This window comes from Fulmarus glacialis, unplaced genomic scaffold (genome assembly GCF_000690835.1).
Source record: "Fulmarus glacialis isolate BGI_N327 unplaced genomic scaffold, ASM69083v1 scaffold14826, whole genome shotgun sequence".
Taxonomy (NCBI): domain Eukaryota; kingdom Metazoa; phylum Chordata; class Aves; order Procellariiformes; family Procellariidae; genus Fulmarus; species Fulmarus glacialis.
This window is the reverse complement of record NW_009216370.1, coordinates 61,174-79,359: the sequence shown is the minus strand read 5'-3', so window position 1 is coordinate 79,359 and position 18,186 is coordinate 61,174. Positions and strand designations below refer to the sequence as shown.

The window sequence follows — 18,186 nt, the reverse complement described above, 5'->3', positions numbered from 1 at the left end:
CTCTCTCCTGTTACAGCATGCACTCAGCCCATTTTAAATTGCAGAACCTTTTCTTTGGGAGGAAGCCCTTTTTTTGGTGGTCCTAATATGTGCAAGAGATTTTTCAAAAGTCCTGGTGTAATAAAACACAGCCAAAATTTACAAAATCCCCCATTTTTTCCAACAGCCAGCACTAAACCACCTTTAGGTGGTTTCACTTTAAATGCCAAATGCCTCCAAACACCTAACATGATGCTCTTTGTATGAAGGCTTTAGAGCATACGTATCTCCTCTCCACAATTCACAGGCAGGCTGAACGTCAGCCACACACTAGCTGTGCATTTGTTAGTCAAAACCTGGGTATGACTGTACAGTGAGGAAACCAATGAACTACGTTAAAAGTATATACTTCACCTGCTTTTGGAATCAAGACACATAACCCTTTGTCATTCTGGTGGTATCACTCTCCTGCATCTCTCCTATTTAAAGCATGTACATTTTATGAAGCATTAACAGACAAACAAACGTATAGACCACAAAATTCCAAGTCTGCATTAGTCTCCAAAAGTAGCCACTGAAATGAAGAGAGATTTCAGAATCCAATCTCTCAGTATAGTTACCCTATATCTGTAAAAAAAAAAAAGTCCAGATGTATATTTTAAGACATCAAGTCTAAACCATGAGATATTTGTACACGTCAGAACTGAGGCTGTTGCTGTCATCCACCTGAAAGGACAAACCTCGGAAAGAATTGCCATGTTGAGGGTTAATTCTGCAGTGACTAACTGATCTACCTGATGAGAAGGTAAAATGATGCAAACTGGTTTGGGTGTGTAAGGATTCTACACTGTTCAAAATTTCTTTTGAGATATGTACAGTAAAGGAGAAATTAAATGTTATCTTACTTTTCCCTATTCCTTTCATCCAACTGTTTCTCGACTCCCCATTCACCATTCAGGAAAAAAACAAATGGAAAAGGGGGATGAAGCCTTTCCGCGCCCCCCCCCCCCGATCTAGCTTGTGGATTGGGTTAAACATTTTCAGTAGCAGAATATTAGCAGTTAATAACACTCAGATTGTTTGATCTTTAGCTCATTAATAACTATAACACACCACTCTGGAACCACAGCTTCCCGTCTTTTAATTCTTCTCCTGTGTTGCAGAGGGGAAGGAGCTGCCCTTGCTGGCAGACTGCAATTCCTATGGGACACAAGTGATTAAAAATGTAACTGGCTCCTTGCTGTTTTGCTGTCCTGCTAGAAGAATTATTTCAGGGGCATTCAAAGGAAGGGAGGCATGGTTCCATAAGCACAGTATCTTTAATGAAGCTTGTTAAATGAAATGTTAGATTTTCTGCATTGACAAAGTGTAATAGGTTTACTTTTTCATTGTAAATTGTTTGCTGAAGGTTTCCATTCCTTCTTTGAGACACACGGACAGCGACTCCCCATGCGATACAACTGAAGGAGTGATGATCACCAAAAAGAGAAGCGAAGAAAGTGAGAAATGAGCAGCTGGAGGTATGCAGGGTGTGGGAGGAGGAAAGGAGGATTTCCCAAAGTGGGTCACTGACAAAACAGACGCCTTCTCATATTGCAGCTCTGTCCCCTGTCCCCACTGCCATCGCTGCACCCTCTTCCCGCCGGCTCCGCTCCCCCGGAGGTGCAGAAGGTTGCGCGACCTGCTGTGCTCTAACTGGGGGGCAGGAATGGTAATTTTTTGAAATGTTTTTTTTTTCAAGTCAATTCCTGGTTGTGCTTACATGGCAAAATCAACACCCCTAGCTCTAAGTAAGGGAAGAAGCGGCCCACAGTTCAATAAATACAATGAGAAGATCTAGAGCCAATTAAAATGTGATGACGCTATAAAAATACAGCCAAGGTAAGTAAGGTTAAAAAACCCCAAACCTCTTAAATGACCCTCCCTCTCCCCCAAAACAACAGATGGGAAGCCTTGGGCATTTGACACTAGCAGCATACATCAAACAAAACCTAAAGGATCAGCTACCAAGGGAATGAATTTCATGTTCCCTCTCCTGCACAAAAGGCTACCAGAGGTTCCTGGACTCCAGTTCACGTTCACGCGGCTTGGCCTGGCTTTTCTGAACAGGCCTAAACAAAAGCACTACAGAAGCATTACCAAATCAAAGAAGTTAAAATTGCTATGTTTATGACAACTTCAGTAAACACCATCGCAAAGTCTAAAGATTCTTAATGCACGAGAGAGTTAAATGGGAAAATGAGTAAAATCAGTTTTACCAAATATAAAAGTCAGAAACAATAAACAGTCCTGCAACCATTCTGTCTCTGGTAACTTGCATTAAAATATATATAAAGTGTTCTGGGAACTGAAGCAATGCTTCAGTTCAATAAAACTAATGCAATTAAAGAGAAAGAATCCTGTTTTTCCCCTGCTTGCAATTTCAAATGAGAGCTTCCTAAAACTTGTGACCATTGCTGGAATCCAATTCAGGACCCCAGCTTATCAAATTCCCAGCTCTGGCACCATGCCTTTGAGGTATTATAAAGTGCTGCTCATCACACCAGCTCTGTCTATAAATGCTCCAGTTAACTTTAAAGTGCAGACACCCCATTTTGAAACAGGCAAGTGTTCACTGTGAATCAAAATGGAGTCACCAAATGTGTGCAGCCTTCAGCCAGCGCTTCTTTTCTTGCAAGGCAACAAAGGAAAAGATGTTAGCACAAAAACGTCTCCCTGTAACATTTTTTTAAACTTGGAAAGCTTTGCAGGACAGCACACCTACACAAAGCCGCAGGTTTCTGAGACCCTGTAGAGCAAGCATCTTATTCTGTAATTCATCCCGGGGCTGAGAAACCGCCAGGCTAATGAGCTCTCCTGCAGCCTCTTCCCCTGCAGGTGCTTCCCTGGAAGCACCATCTTAAATCAGGCACCGCCGTGCCAGATGTAACCCCCCAAACAAACACCAACCCCTCCCTCCCAGCTTGGCTTAAGGAAGCCACAGCAGCACTAGCATCTGACTTTGATGAAATCACAAACTTCTTTTCCATTCAGACAGTGGGAGCCGAATTAATTCCTCAGCTTCTTTAAAGCTGAGAGCCATGTCTTGGGAATTCAGTATGGGAACATATTAATCTCTCTGATAGGTGATAATGCAATATATTACTGATGGGGGAGCCAGCACATCAGCACTGTGATAGTGACCCTGACCAGCAGATGACTGAACGGGTAAGGAGAGAAGGAGCTGCTCTAGCTTGAAGGCACAGCCTCAACTTTGGCAGGCAGTCCTTCACTCTTGTCCCACTACTAATTTTCCAATGCATTACTTTGTCACTTGGGTATCCAGAAATGCTCATTACGAAGGTATGTGACAGCCCCTGATAATACATGTCTGTGGCAAAATAATTGATCCCTCTTTGCAGTGGTGATCTTTAACGCTCATAGGGCATGGGAGGTTATTAGATGGAAGGCACCCTTTGACGGTCTCTAGCATAATACGTTACCAGACAGCAATGTGCCAACTATCTATCACTTACAAAATAATGTCATCCCTGAAAAAGGGCCTGGCAGCAGGGGCTAAGGGAGGAAGAGAGTTTAATTATATTTGTGGATGAAAAGATGTCCCGAGAAGAGTGGGCAGCCTGATTATTTATTGGCTGTTCAAAAGCACTCAACGCAATCTAAGAAAAAGATCAGGCTCTGAGATACGGTGGTTCACAGACTCTAGCCTTGAAGACAAGTTCATGCTGAAGAACAAAATTACCTCTTACAATATGTGGTTTACTTCTGAAAATGAAAAGGGTAAGAGACATATTAGTAATGTTGGCATTAGTGGAGGCAGCTGTTTTTAGATATTTGGTATTTCAGGGATGTGAGTTTAGCATCGTTATTAGAAGTACAGCTTACTATATTCCTCTGCTAACTTTCCAACAGTGAGCAGATGGTTACCCTATTACCAACCATTTGCATTTAACATATTGTAATGATTTATATACCACATGTCACCGAGCAAAGTGAAAACAGTCAATGGCAACTAATTAGTTGAGTGTGAAGACGCATATCTCAATGTCTATATCCTTATTGTAATCAAATTTTATCTTTTTGGTTGTTAATAGGTTTAATATGCAGTGTAACAGAAATACTGATGGCAGTTAAACATGAACCACCATGTCCCTCTGTCATTGGGACAGCATTGTTGTCATTAACATTTGTACCAGTACTCCCGTTACATGCCTGTTTTATGAGTCATGGTGCAGGGAGGACAGATTATAATTGTGCTTCTCTACCTATCTTTCTTAAGTGTATTTCAAAGTACTTTATAAATCTTACTGTATCAAGTACTGGCTCATATTACAGGCCAACACACATCTAGAGAGGGTAGAAGCGGGTATACTGCATGGCAGAGAGGAAAGACACTCTGCATAGCTCCCATAAAGATAGAAACGGATTTAAGGGTGAAAATGAAAAGAATCACAAGATCTTCCAGGGAGTTTACAAGGAAGAAGCAGGCGACTATTGACATTTGCACAAACATCAAAGTCAGTGGATAGACTCAAGGTTCAAAGAAAGAGCATTACTTTAGAAAACTGCCCTCCAGCACTGGGATATGGGCATGTGCATGTACCATATGTATTGCATTATCCATAGTACGTCTTAAGACCTGATCAGCCTTAACCCACAGTATGAAGCTATGGATTATCAGCCTCTTTCTGAATTGTTTTTGTTTGTTTTTAGGCTTATTTTAAAACAGTGGTCATCACCCCAGAAATGTCAAGACAATCATCAGTGAAGTACAGCTATGTTACTCCAGAGCATGGCAGCATTTCCAGCATACAGTCATACCAGTCATTCCTTTTTATTAATTGCTACTTGCTTAGAAGTCTGGATGAACTGTTGTGTAAGCAACCACATGCTGTTCACAGACAGACCCTAAGGCTCCAAGGACTTGGTGTGCTGCAAAAATGAAAGGTGGTCTCATACACAGGAGTGGTAGTATATGAAGAAGCTCTCCAGTTCCTGCTCCCTCCTAATGTCAATAGGATGCCTCTTGCCATTCAGCATCCTTTCATTTCTACCATGTCCCACGAATCTAACCAGGACTCAGCCCGTTGTCCTGCAAAGGGCTGCAGACAACATTATGCTTTCCTGAATGCGTCAGCAGCCGGACTTTCTCTTGGGAATGCTACCCGCAGCATAACACCTCGTCTCCTTTTCCCTGGCCATATGACTGCCTGCTAAATTCACAGCATTGCCATTTCTTTCTGCAGCTCTTTTCTTACTTTTCCATGAACAAGATTATATTTTATGAAAGCAGAATTACAGCATGTTGAAAACTTACCCTGTTGTTCAGCCCAGTGAACAAGATGTTTTACCTCTGTTTTACTGAGGATCTTTGGTGCCAACTCATTTGCACTACAGCCCGCTGCAATCAAGTAAGAACCATGATGATTCCCTTTGTGCACTAGTACTGCTGAGGCCCGTTAATCCCAGAGATGGACAGAAGAGTGAAGGAGAGGAAGAGTTCTCACATACCCCACATAATGAGACTATTAGACCTTAACCTTTACCAATTCACTTTCCAGTTTTCTGAATAGATGTCTCTGTCTGACCATATCACTGGACTTAGCAGAACTGTCCTGCTTTACATCAGCCTTATTATATGAAGATGAGAGAGGATGAAAATACTGAGGTGTGGTTTTTTTCTCACTTCTTTTAAACAGAAGCTGGGACAGCCTCCTTACTTCTGTCCTCCCTCCTTCCTTTCATTTCTTCCTTCTGTCCTCCTTTCCTCTGCATCACTTGTTTTCCCTCACTCCTCCTATGTGAATGCATTTGAGACTCATTGGTTTAATACAGGTAACTTCACTGAAATTAATCGTGATCTACAGGATGGCATCTGAAACTAGTATCAGGTCTGGTCTCTTGATTCAATACTTCTCATAACATATAGGGATACACAGCATTTACTGTGGCACTGTACTAGAGAGAAATAAGAGGAAAGGCAGCAAAGTTAACTCTCTCAGTTTCAAATATTTCCCTGCATCACAGCTGAATGATGGCTCATTTATTACAACTAACAAAAAAGATCAATAGAGAAGGAGAAACATCACCTGTGTCAAGAGAGTATTCTGGATATTCTGGGTGCAACTACCACCTTCTGAGGCACTTCACATGTGAGAAGTATCCAGGAAAAATCAGCTCCTAAACACGTGTAATTAGGTACTGAGATGGACAAAACTAACTAGGCAATCTCACTATGCTGGTACACATGGAAGAGATCAGAATGTTAAATTAAAAAACAAAACAAAACAAAAACCCCTACAAGTTGGTAGTTCCTGTTACTTGTGAAATAGTTGAAAATTTTTAAACTTTTAAGATGATGTTGTACCACTCCAGCTTTAACTTCAACCTGAAGGACATCCCTGTGCCAGGAATCATTTGTATATGTGATCCAGGAGATCCTTAAGCTTATTTCAGTGTTTGCGTGAAATTGAACTCTTTTGAAATTAAAAGCTTAAAGGAAAGAAAGTTTTTGCAAGATATTGGAATCACTGAATTTATTCAGAAAGGCTTTGGATAGCTTTTCAGCATATAAAGTAATACAGAAAGAAAAATTCTTATTTCTTTCACCAGGAGTTTCATCTCTACTCCTTTAATGTTCAATTGCAAAATGAATTATACTACAAAAAGGCTTGGTGCCTCTCCTCAAACACCCTGATCCTGCATGATACTGAGCTTCCTTGAAAGACAGCTGGGGGAAATCAGTATGGAAATACTTGACATCTTGCAAAATGAGCCAAGAAAAGATGATCAAATGCTAATAAGCAAAGGTGGTGAGCAAAACCTGGTGATTTAAACCCACTAGTTTCAAAAGGGTATAGCAGAATTACAGACCTAGTCAGTCGTCCAGACTCTAATGCTCTGCTCCCCTTCCACTCACTACAAGACTGAGACCACTCTGAGCTGATGGACAGGACTTATGTCACCAGGATGGAGGGTGGAGACCAGTATTATTTGAACATGGGCAGGAGTAAAACCCACCCAAGACACCTGTACTGAGTAAACCATTGGAGACTGCTCATGTGTGAATAAACAGAGTGACCACTTAATTATTTCAGTTCCTGATGATCCTAGATTTGTTTACAGAAAATGAAGGACTATTTTCCTTAGTGACATATTACAGTAGATATATTAAAAAAGCTAATTGCTCTTGGGAGTTAAAGATAAATTGACATGCTCTTAAATACATACATTTCTTTTACTTTCCTATTCTCTAATGAGTTCATAATTTAATTGGTGAAACTGCTAGATTCACTCTGAATACTAGTGAAAATCTCAAAGGAGAACAAGCTGCTTATGCCAGTGTTCTCATAAAACAAAGAGTATTCAAATACGATAAATAAATACTAGAAACAAGGATGGTATTCAGTTGTCTCCTTAAAAGCTTGAAGCCTACATATCTTCATATTGATGGTCTGGTTCTGAGCTGAACATTAATGAAAACATTTTCTATTATAAATAAAACTAAAGCACTTCTGTATATTACCACTTCCCTAGGGCAAAGTTCTGCTTTTGGGTAAATTACAGAGGGATATTATTACAGCGTTGTCAAGTGCATGCCAGAGTAACATACAGATTAATCCAATTAATCCATCCGTAGAATGGATCTGTAGAATAAGCCAGAGGATGAAACCTGGTACAACCCAGCCTTCACGGTGTGTCCACCCACGGAAGGCTGCAGGACAAACTCCCGGCTCAGGGGGGCAGATCAGCTCTTTTTAAGAGGAAGGGCACCCACCCACCCCAAATCCACCACAGCGATACTGAGCGGTTCGGGGTCACAGCTGGCAGGGGGGCAGCCTGACTAAAAAGACAAAATAGCCCCAACCCCCTAAGTAGCAAACATGCTTTCCTTCAGAGCAATTTATTCGGATTCTGAGATGGATTTAAATTTAGAAGAGGTAATGTGAGAGCAAAACCTGTTAAAACTGAGGATACTTTTCACTTGTGTACTGCGAGTTAGAGGTTTCTATTGCTGTTAGAACTGCAACCATAGCTGAGACAGGGTCAGAAAACCCTGGGGCTTAAATACAGAAGCTTCAAGGCGAGAAGAGTATAAAAATAAATTCCAAAGGGCTTAATAACATTGTACAGAGGCTGGATATTCTGGTGTCAGAAGGAAACTGGTGGCTCTTAGATCAAGACCTAATCATCCAAAAGCAGTAAGATCCTTTGTTTTAGCCAGCTAGTCATTCTGTCACCCACTGGGGAAATGTTTTTTTACTAGCATCCCGAATTACAGTTAATTTACAGTGCATAAATGTACACGTCACTGACAATATAACAGTTAAAGCAAAAATACCTTGGAATGAACGCAGTTAAACCTTTAGCAGCCTGATCCAAAATCTGCTAGGAACCTTTTGCTTGACTTCAAAGGAATTATTATCAGCATTTTAGTGAACTTCTCCTACAAAAAAAATGTTAAAAAAGGGAGCTGTGCCTCACAGCTTACTGCCAGGATCGAAGATAGGCAGAGCTCGCAGACAGCCCAGGCCACCTCTGCAGGCAGCAAAGTGAGAGAAACCTTCCCGAGGTTACCACACAGCACACCCTCTGATTCTCTGCAGCAAGGCCAGACGAGGGGAAAAATGTCTGCTCTTAGTTTCCCATCCCAGAAGACTTTATTTATGCATTAGTCGACCTTTCTAGCCGTTAGGACCATCTTGCTTCAGCAGTTAATTAACACAAGTGCCATAATTTAATACAGTTAATGCTACTTGATGCCCTTTAATGTACCTTCCATTAGTGATATTATTGTAGTATTACCCTGTAAATTAAAATGAGATCAAGACTAAGAGAGGCTCTCTTTAATTAAGGTACTAGCACACTACATCGTCCATTATTCACTAGAAAAAATCACCCTGATTTAGTGAAGCAGACCATCAGTGAGTCAGAATTAGTTCATGTAGATTATTAGGTTTCTTGAATAATGTGAGCACAATGGGGTTGCTGAAATAGCATCTAACAGCCACGTTTCCTTTTTTTCATCATAATAAATACACAATGGAAGTGGTAAACTGAAGATGAATAAACAGGTGGTAATAGAGGAGGTAAGGCATTCATCGAGAGTACACAGGCTTTCATCTCTAATGCAACATACATCAGGCTTATTTCACACCAAAATGCAAAGCCATGACAAAACAAACCCTTTATCAAGTGGGCAAATCTCCTATCTATAATTCGTTGTGGAGTATTAACCACTCCAGCATCTTGTATATTAAATATGGCAGCTTTAAGATAGATGCTTTTCACTGTCATTGATCCTTAAAATACAGTGTGAAACAAATTACATTTTATGCTACCTTTAGTAATACGCTATTATGAGCTTTGGTGATTTTAACTATATTTAACCTACAGGCTACTTTTTTCAGTAAAAGGACTAGCTTTCAAACGTGTCTGCTAGCATCCCTCATCCACCACATGTCAAGCTCCTCGGTAAGGTCCCTTTGTATCCTGTCCTCGTGGAATAGTCTAGTCTGGCTTTACTAAAATGTATATAAACATCTAGGTCTGAAAGCGCAGAATATGAAACATTGTAGCAAAAAAAAAAATAAAAATCGTAACTTAATTTCCAGTTAACATCCTAAATTAACTGCAACGGCTGGAAAGCTCAGCTCAATCAGAAACAGCGGCACAAACCCCCTGGTAACCCTTGCTCCCCTCCATCGCGTTCCCATGCTCAGGGCATGCCAGGGCACGTGACCGTAATGCTGATTTGGAGACTCTTTGGGGGGCCCTATAAGGTTTCTGGTAGGAGACCAAAAATACCTGAAACCGGGTGACAGTGGGCCTATTGCAAGTTACCTTTGGTGCGACTAAATAATCAGGGGCTGCGTACTGCAGCCCCACAGCTACTTAGCAGTAAGCAAGCCCATAAATTCTTTAACAAGGAGTGCTCACTACATATTGAAGGAAAGGCCACCAAATCCCTAGAGAGCTGTTCTTCTCATTAGCAGAAGAGTGATAAGAATTCACATTAATCTAATCTAGTGAGATACTATTACACATCAGATATTTCTTTTAAAGCATGTGTCCAATTACTGCAGCATTTAGACAACAAGCATCAGCATCAGATAAGTTCTCTCTACAGTCACGCTTCATTTTTATAGATAATTTTTCACAAGATTGCCAGGCCCCAGATGTGCTCAGAAGGTATTGTTTCTAATTTGCATGCAATGCACTCTTTTTTAATCCTTCAGATGCTTTCTTTGATAAAGTACTGGTAGTCTAATTGAAGTCAGACTAAGCTCCAAAGGGGTTTTCAGATGGGGAGCAGCTTTTCTTTAAAGCGTAAGGATCTTCAAATCCTGAGCTTTGGCATAGTACCTCTGTGGAGCTAACCTATGTGGGGCCCAATGGAGAAAGGATACACATTAAATAGAACATATGTGTTATTTTTTCTATACTGAGCTAATGTTACTAAACTATTTCAAACAGTATCTTAAGCTGTCCATGAACCACTTAGCCCTCTCACGAGACTTCTGAAAAATAATTTACAATGTAACTAATGAGAGGTACAATAAGAATTCTTAAACCAGCAACATTTATCTTATACTTTCACACGTTCAATCAGTGATTCTGTATGTATGCGTATGTATTTGGTGTGGACACAGAAGATTGTAACTACATGCTAAATCTGTGGTCCTAAAAAGTGTATTTTGATGTCATATAAAAATATATCAGCACTGCACAAGTGCTTATGCATTCAAATCTGTATGTGGCATCAACTCTTCCTTTATATAAAGTTAGAGGATTATTTTTCAATAGATTATGTCACAGTAATTTGATTCTATTTTGATTTTATGTATCGATTTTTGCAATATGGAAATGAAAGCCTTGTATAAAAGAGGTAGAAAATGGCAAACTCACTACAGGAGTAATAAAAATACAGTCACCAGTGTTTTACATAATCACTGTCTCTATTTTTTTTCACTCAGTCTGTGTCTGCAAAAAATGCCCTGGCCTTCCAAGATACATTAGCTTTTCTGTTCGTTTTGATACTTAGCTTCTCTTAAAAAAAAAAAAAAAAAAGGTTTTTAAAAAGGAAGATTTGAACTCTCTGTAGAAGAAATGGAGGAGAAAGAAAAGGTACATTAGAGAGGTGAGTGAATTGCTAACAGAGGAGGTCCCATTTATTTCTTCTGAACAAACTGGCATCCAAGACACATATAAAGGGTATCACCCTCCTGCTTTAGGTCATCAGTCAATTGCTAGTTTGAGTTGGGAAGAAAATTTCCCAATAGGAATGTCATTGCACAGTTACTATTTTTGGGACTACGGCACCTGATACCAGCCATTGCTTGCCCCAGAGGGACTATTTGTCTTGAACCCAGCTGAGTAATCATCTTTGTTACATTCAAATCAGTCTCTGCAAAACACTGTTGTTTTTTTCCATTTTACTTCAGCTTCACTGCATTTCAGAGCTAATTAAAGTACAAGGAACGGACTCTAATCTCTGCCGCCTTCCTTGTCGACAGGCAGTTCATAGCTGGACCTAGTGGGAAGGGTCCGTGCAAGGGCTGCTGTATCAATCACAGCTTACATTAAAGGCCTGAAAAAGTCAAATGATAATACAGAATCTCTCTTTTTAGTTAACTGCCATCAGATGAGGCTCCAACTGTAAAAAAGCAGAAAATGTCCTAATGCCAGGGCAAATTCCTGAGCCAACGTAAGAAACCATTAATATTATCCTGCTGGTGAGACCTAGGGCTTAAGATCCCAGGTTGGTGACAGGGAACACCCAGGACTTTGTGCTGCTGGGTCAGAAACTTCTAGTATGACCAGAAACAGACTTCAACTGAGCCAGATTTCCAATGAACATGTCTTGGCAGAAAATGTCGTCATGTTTGGGGACATAAATGGTTTTCATTAACCTCTAAAACCAAACATACATGCCTATTTCTAAAGGTATATATTCGCTTACCTTCCATATACCCTTATGTCTGAAATTGCATAAAAGTAGCGTGCCAGGTGTTGCTCAGCTGCATATATTTCTCCAGTTGCTGGCCTAAGCAGTCTTATCCTCAGATCCGTGATGGTAAAGAAATCTCTTAACTTCTTGGTTGTGTCAAGCTGGCCATAAAGAGAAGCCATGTTATGAAGCCGAGGTCCAGCAAAAAAAGCAAATCTATCTTTGATTTCAAAGTGGATTATTTTACTATTTGTCATGTACCCAGTAGAGTATTCCTCTGTGCAAATGATTTCTAGGACTGTGTGCTGCGATAAATCCCTCACTGATTTTGGATCCATGTGGAAAGCATCTAAGCAGTCTGAGGCATAGTATTGGTAGGGCTGCCATGTTCGTCCATAGTCGAGCGATTTCTCCAGGATCATTTGGTCTGGACGGCCAGATTCAAAAGTGATAACTATGTTATCTGTCAGCTCAATGGTTTTGTTCCAGGAGAGCGTAATATTAACATGAAGAGGCTTTGGATAATCCTTCCAAGTCGTGGACTGCCAAAATGTGGAGGGATGTCTTCCTTCAAGATCGAACATCAGTTCTGGAGGATGAGCCAGTTCTTGGGTACTTGCATCACATTCATTATTGCACATGTAGGGATTCCCCTGGAAAAGAGCAAAGCAGCATTACAAGAGGCACGGTATAGGTGACTGTGACACATAAAGATGTTTCTTGTCTGGCACATGAGAACTGCTGCTTTTTCTCCAGGAGTGACACCAAGAAAGAAAACACAAATGCTTGCAAGGAATACCTTCATCTTAACGAGATTTATCCTGGCTATTTTACCTGTTGAAGTAAATGTACAAACACACACATATACAGCAGCCTTGCTTCTGTAACGTTTTTCTTAGTATGTTTTAGAGAAAGACTTTATTTACCCTGAACGACTCAGACCAGTGATTGAGTCACAAAATACCAAGAACAGTAAGCAATTCTCTAATAGCTCAGTAACTCCAACTCTTCCTAGAAAGATGCAGCAGTCAGAGAATTTCCTTTTAAAAAAAGTACGTTCCTCAAGAGCTCCATTCACAAAAGAGGTAATTTTTAGGGCAAGTGTTTTCAGGGCAGCAGTGCAGCCCATACGTACTTGGTATGAACCAGCACCCAGTACACCTTCAAGTTTCCTTTCACCCGGGCATGAAATTTATCATGCTTAACTGTGTTCCCAGCTTAGCACCGGCTTGCCTTAAAACATTTACACTCGCCATCAAAACCCATTAGAAAAACAGTGCTCTGCCAGCTCTGGGGCTTGATTCAGACATCTGCCATCTTATTACAGGGTAGCGAAGTACTTGAGGAAAGACTTTTCATGAGGCACCAGCTCCAATTTATCAGGACAAGATAATCCAGCACTTGATGAGGTGGGAGATGTCAGCAGCTCCAGCTGGAATGCTGCCAAGGTGGCTAGAGCTCTGAACTGGGGGTTGCGTTAGAAACAGCAACAAAAAAAGCTTGCCAGTAGTGCACAGCTTTTACTGCTGCTTGTCCTCTGTAGCAAGGTGAAAGTGAATTATTCTCTTCCCGCCCTTTTGATGCATTAACTTGCACACTACAATCTTCTGCTTCTTCACAAAGGCTATTTTGTTTGCAGATTGGGGATATCTTGCAGCAGTTGCCAAGATATCAGACCCCGTAGGCTGCACTGAATCACGTCTATCTAATTTCGGCTTTTAACAGTACATTAATATTTTGCTACTTGTTCATTCTGCATTTGTTCCAGAGAGCAACCACTGCTCTGTATCCTTCCCTCCACCTTACACACGGATTGTGGAAGAAGCCATACCTCTCTTCACTGATGGTCAGCACTGCTGGGCAAAAAGACGCACATGCCTATACCTAGCAGTGCTCGATAGGGGCGAAAGTGTAGCTGTTATTGTCATTAATCAGAGTTCCCCTCACCTACCCTGAAAACAGAACAAGTCCTGGTATGGTAATCAACCTTTTCCTTCCTTATAATTACAGTTATGCTTCTCTCCATCTCAAAGCCTCGGGGCAATGAAGCGATCCAATGCCATCCAGTGTGGGAAATGGGTTTCAAACATGAGTTTCCACCTTGGCCACTGCTCTGCTCCTTGACATACTCCCACAAAATACAAGCAAAAGGACTTCTGCCTCACTTTGCCCTCCCCACCGGCAACTTCCTCTTACCTGGGCAGGGAAACACTATTTTCTTTCTCTCTCTCTTTCCCATGCTAAAACTGACAAAGATTCGCTAGGACTCGAAGTTAGGAAAAAAACTAGAAGACAACAAAAAGGGTTATTTGAAAAGCAGCACACTGCTTGTTACACTGACAGCTTCAAAGCATGCAGCTGTAACTGAAAATACTCTGTAAAACGTGTCTATAATAAGCCCCTGTTACAGCTCTGATTTCAAGCTCACGGTTGCTATTTCTATGCCTTCCTTTTGAATAAAACAGTGAAAATCAAAAATAAGTTTCAAGCAGAATAGAGAAAACACCGAATTTTTTATTATTTAAGCTCCATTTAATATATCAGACAGAAATGCCAGGATTTGCTAGCTTACTTAGGTCTTTTCTTTTCCTTAGGGAAAATATACATATTATGAAATCTGTAAGGTTCTGGACCCTTTGACAATATGTAAATACCAATTTTGCAGAAAATGCTTAGAGTTGCGTAAATCACACCTTTCTGAGGTTTCCTAGAAAAATCTGGTCACTTCTGTGCCTGTCACCACGAAGCTGCCTGCGTACCTATAATGTATATGCTTCTGTCACCGCTTTGGTAAAAGCAACTTCACTGGGAGGCCATGGGTATGGAAACGCAGCAAATAAATGCTCCTGGGTAGCCAGACAGGGGCATTAAGCACTGCTGAGGGATGGCTTTGGTTTCCTGCTCCACAAGCAACCACTGAGTATGTTGTGATTCCTCATGTAAAAACTAAAGCCGCTCTGATCCGCTAGCCCCTGGATGCTGGAGGAGGCATGTTTTATGACTTCCAGTGGGTAACCCAGACTGTGTGGGACGTATTGGTTCTTTCTGTATGTAAGAGTCGATTTCTTTTGCTCCCTTTTTCTTTCACCTTTTCCTTTTTAGCAAAAGCTGAGGTGCCAATATAATCTGAGAACGCTGGGAGCCAGGGCTCGAACAAAACACAAACTAGTGTGAACGCAGTGAGATCATGAGAGCTGGTGGCAATAAGGTACCTAAAAGAACGGTGCAGTGAATGCTAAAAATCAGCCCTGGCTTGCTACTGAATGGTAGTCTACATCTCTGCAGGCACAAAGCTTTCTGGGAAAGATGAGGCTATTCCAATTAATGGCAGAGTATAGTGAGAAATGGGTCAGAATCACAGTGCTGTCCTGCTCCTGAAACTCTTACCAGCGGTCACATCAGTGGCACAACCCGCCACTGAAACCCTGGGGTAAGGACATCACTGCAAATGAGAATCCTAACAAAAAACTTCAGGCACATCCTTCCCAATAAACTGAATTATTTTTTAAATTTTATAACATGCAATTCTCTATTAAGAGGCAAATGATTTGATGACACCAAAATTATCTGTATGGAGTTCAGTATTCTAGAGACGAAATTAGGAGAAAAAAAAATCTAAGCCAGTATAAGCTGACAAAATAAATGTCCTGAATTCTAACACAGAGAGGGGGAGAGAAATAGTAAGTTTAGGTAAGTTCCCCTCTACCTACTGACATGGCAGTCACTGCTGTAATTTAACATGATTATTGCTTCAGAGGCTTGGAGTCAGATTCCCATTTTTTCTACCAGCAACTTGGCTTTAAACCGCTTCTAATTCATCTTAAATGTAATTGGCATGTTAAGTCATATTTACATTACCAAAACAATGTTAAAGGGGTCTTATCCTACACGAACGTCCCTTAGTACGTTAGTATGAAAACTAATTAATTTAAGTGGGATTAATTACATATTTTAATGTCTTGATGTCTGTGATAATCGTCTTGAAGACCTCTGTCTCAGTAAAATGAATACAACATAGAGAAACTTTCCCCAATCTGTGAAAACTAAGCCCATTCTGTGTTGGGGACATCTAAAAGACTGGAGCATTAGCAGCTGTAAGTAATTTTATGACCAGCAGGCAGCTGTAAATAGATCTTCATTTAAGCCTTCCAAGCAGCAGCTCTTCAGCCGGACAAGCTGGAAAATATTTACAACTTTTCAAAACGATATTTATTAGGGGATTTCTAAATAATTAAACACTACTAAATTCTTCTAAACACTTTACTGCCAATTAGCGTAAAAGGTAGCTGAGGCTTTCCCAACACCACGACCATCTGAAAGAAACCCACTATTTTCCTGTACAGTAATTGGAGATTGATATTAAATAGCTCCTTGCAGGCAGGCAAATTAAGTTGCTATTTATTTTGTTTTAGGCTGCTCATGGAATTCAAAATATTACCAAAACTACTGACATAGTCTAAAAGTTTTGGCTTTAGGAAGAGGTACCCGGGGCAGGTACGGGAGGCACGGTGAGGGCACATGGCTGTATCACACAGTCTGATCACGCCCAGCCCCGGCTGGAAAAAGCAGAGTTACCTGAGAAGCTGCTGACTAGGACTGACTGGTCCCAGTAGGGTTTCCCCTCAATTAGCTGGATTTAGTTTGTTTTAGCACAGAGTGATGTCTGTTTGTGCCAGCCAGCTTGAACGTGTATAGTGGTGTCTGAGGTGCTCTGCAAGTGTCCCTGCCTGGGACGGGGCGCTGGGGCTGGCCTTGCTCCTGCTGGGTAGAAGCGTGTCTTACCAAGTGCATCTTCAGGAACAACTCGGTGACCGATGGGACGGTGACCCTAGAGTGAGGATTTTGGTTAAAAACAGAGGTCTAGCAGTAGTATGACCTTTGAACGTCAGCAGGGGAGCCGGCAGTGGTGCTGCAGCTGCTGTTTGAGGGTTAAAGTCTGAGTGCTGCTGCTCAGGCGAAGCTGCCCGTCCACGGCTCCTCAGTGGCATCCACACAGGCTTAGGGCTTGATTGAAGATGTTGCTTCTTTCAATCTGCTTCCTGTCCACACTAACACCTCATGGACTTTTTTAGTCAGGAAGAAGACAGGGGGGCTTAACCTTTCTGCAACATGAATATTGGAAGCTGTATCACAGATTACATGCTGTAATAGACACCTGGCTAAATCCCTACAGAGGATTATAACTTGCATTTTCAAACTGGTGAAGGCTGCTGAGGTCAAGCAGGCCAAGATTTTAAGAAGGAGCAAAATAAATTTTCAAGAAGCGAGCCATAGCAACCGATTTTTATACCGCTGCCTCAAGGTAGTTAGCTCAGATGCACAAGACAAGAAATAAATACAGCCTGACTCACGTTTGGAGTGAGGTTGTGCAGTATATTACTGCATTCAGGTCACACTTTTGGAAATAATAGAGTATTTCTGTTTTCCTTTCCAAGAGATCATTACAAGTAGTTTGCCTGGTACTGTGCTGTACATTGTAGATGACTAATTAGACAGTAATAGCTAATAGCAGCAATTGCCCTAATGCTTACGTTTTGCATTTGGTTTCTAACCAGGAATGACTTGTTTACCATGACACAGCCAGATAATGAAACCATTAATTGGGAGATACTACTCATTAGGCATTGTCCTACTAAGGGCAGTCAGTGTGGTGGAGGATTGGTAAGGCACAGAATCTGTTGCATGGTAACTGATGTTATCAAACTCACTACATCCATTAGCTGGTTTGAGAGCATCTCGGTCAATGTCTGCAGAATTATTGTTGTGATGAAGACAGGGATGGCTGTAGACAAGAACATTTTACCATCAGTAGCCTTTCATCACTGCAGTGACAGCATTTTAAGTTAAAGTGATTTAAGTTAAGAAAGAAAAAGTGCTAAAATCTCAGTGGAAGATTTGATGGTCTTTCACAGAGCTCCCAAGTGAGAGGCATCTGGATGGCCAGACAAGCACTTTGAACTCTGAGCTGCAGGCTGAATGATATACATTCTCCAAAACCAGCAAAAAGAAAATAAAAGCATGTTTAAATCAATAACTTCTGGGGAGACTTAAAAATATTAAACCAGGGAGGATCTGACTGGCCAAAAATAAATAATAATGCTTAACAACTTCGTGCACTTTCAAGCTTGAAAGTACATTGCAGATTATGGCCCTGATCCTGCAACCAACTCGGTGCAAGCAGGCCCTTAAAATTCAGATTTTAAAAAGATATTTAAGCCTCTAAAGATCTGGCACTTTGCCTTGTGGAACAGAGACCT

General features: G+C 41.0%; 1 protein-coding gene across 1 annotated transcript in view; it reads right to left on the bottom strand.

The window, feature by feature from the left end:
• NTNG1 (netrin G1) overlaps nt 1–18,186 on the bottom strand; it is a gene marked incomplete at its 3' end in the record, with an annotated part of 124,221 nt that overhangs the window by 50,942 nt on the left and 55,093 nt on the right. The window contains exon 2 of the mRNA XM_009579284.1: nt 11,942–12,582. Coding sequence (XP_009577579.1) covers nt 11,942–12,582 — 641 coding nt within the window. The remainder of the gene's footprint in view (nt 1–11,941; nt 12,583–18,186) is intronic.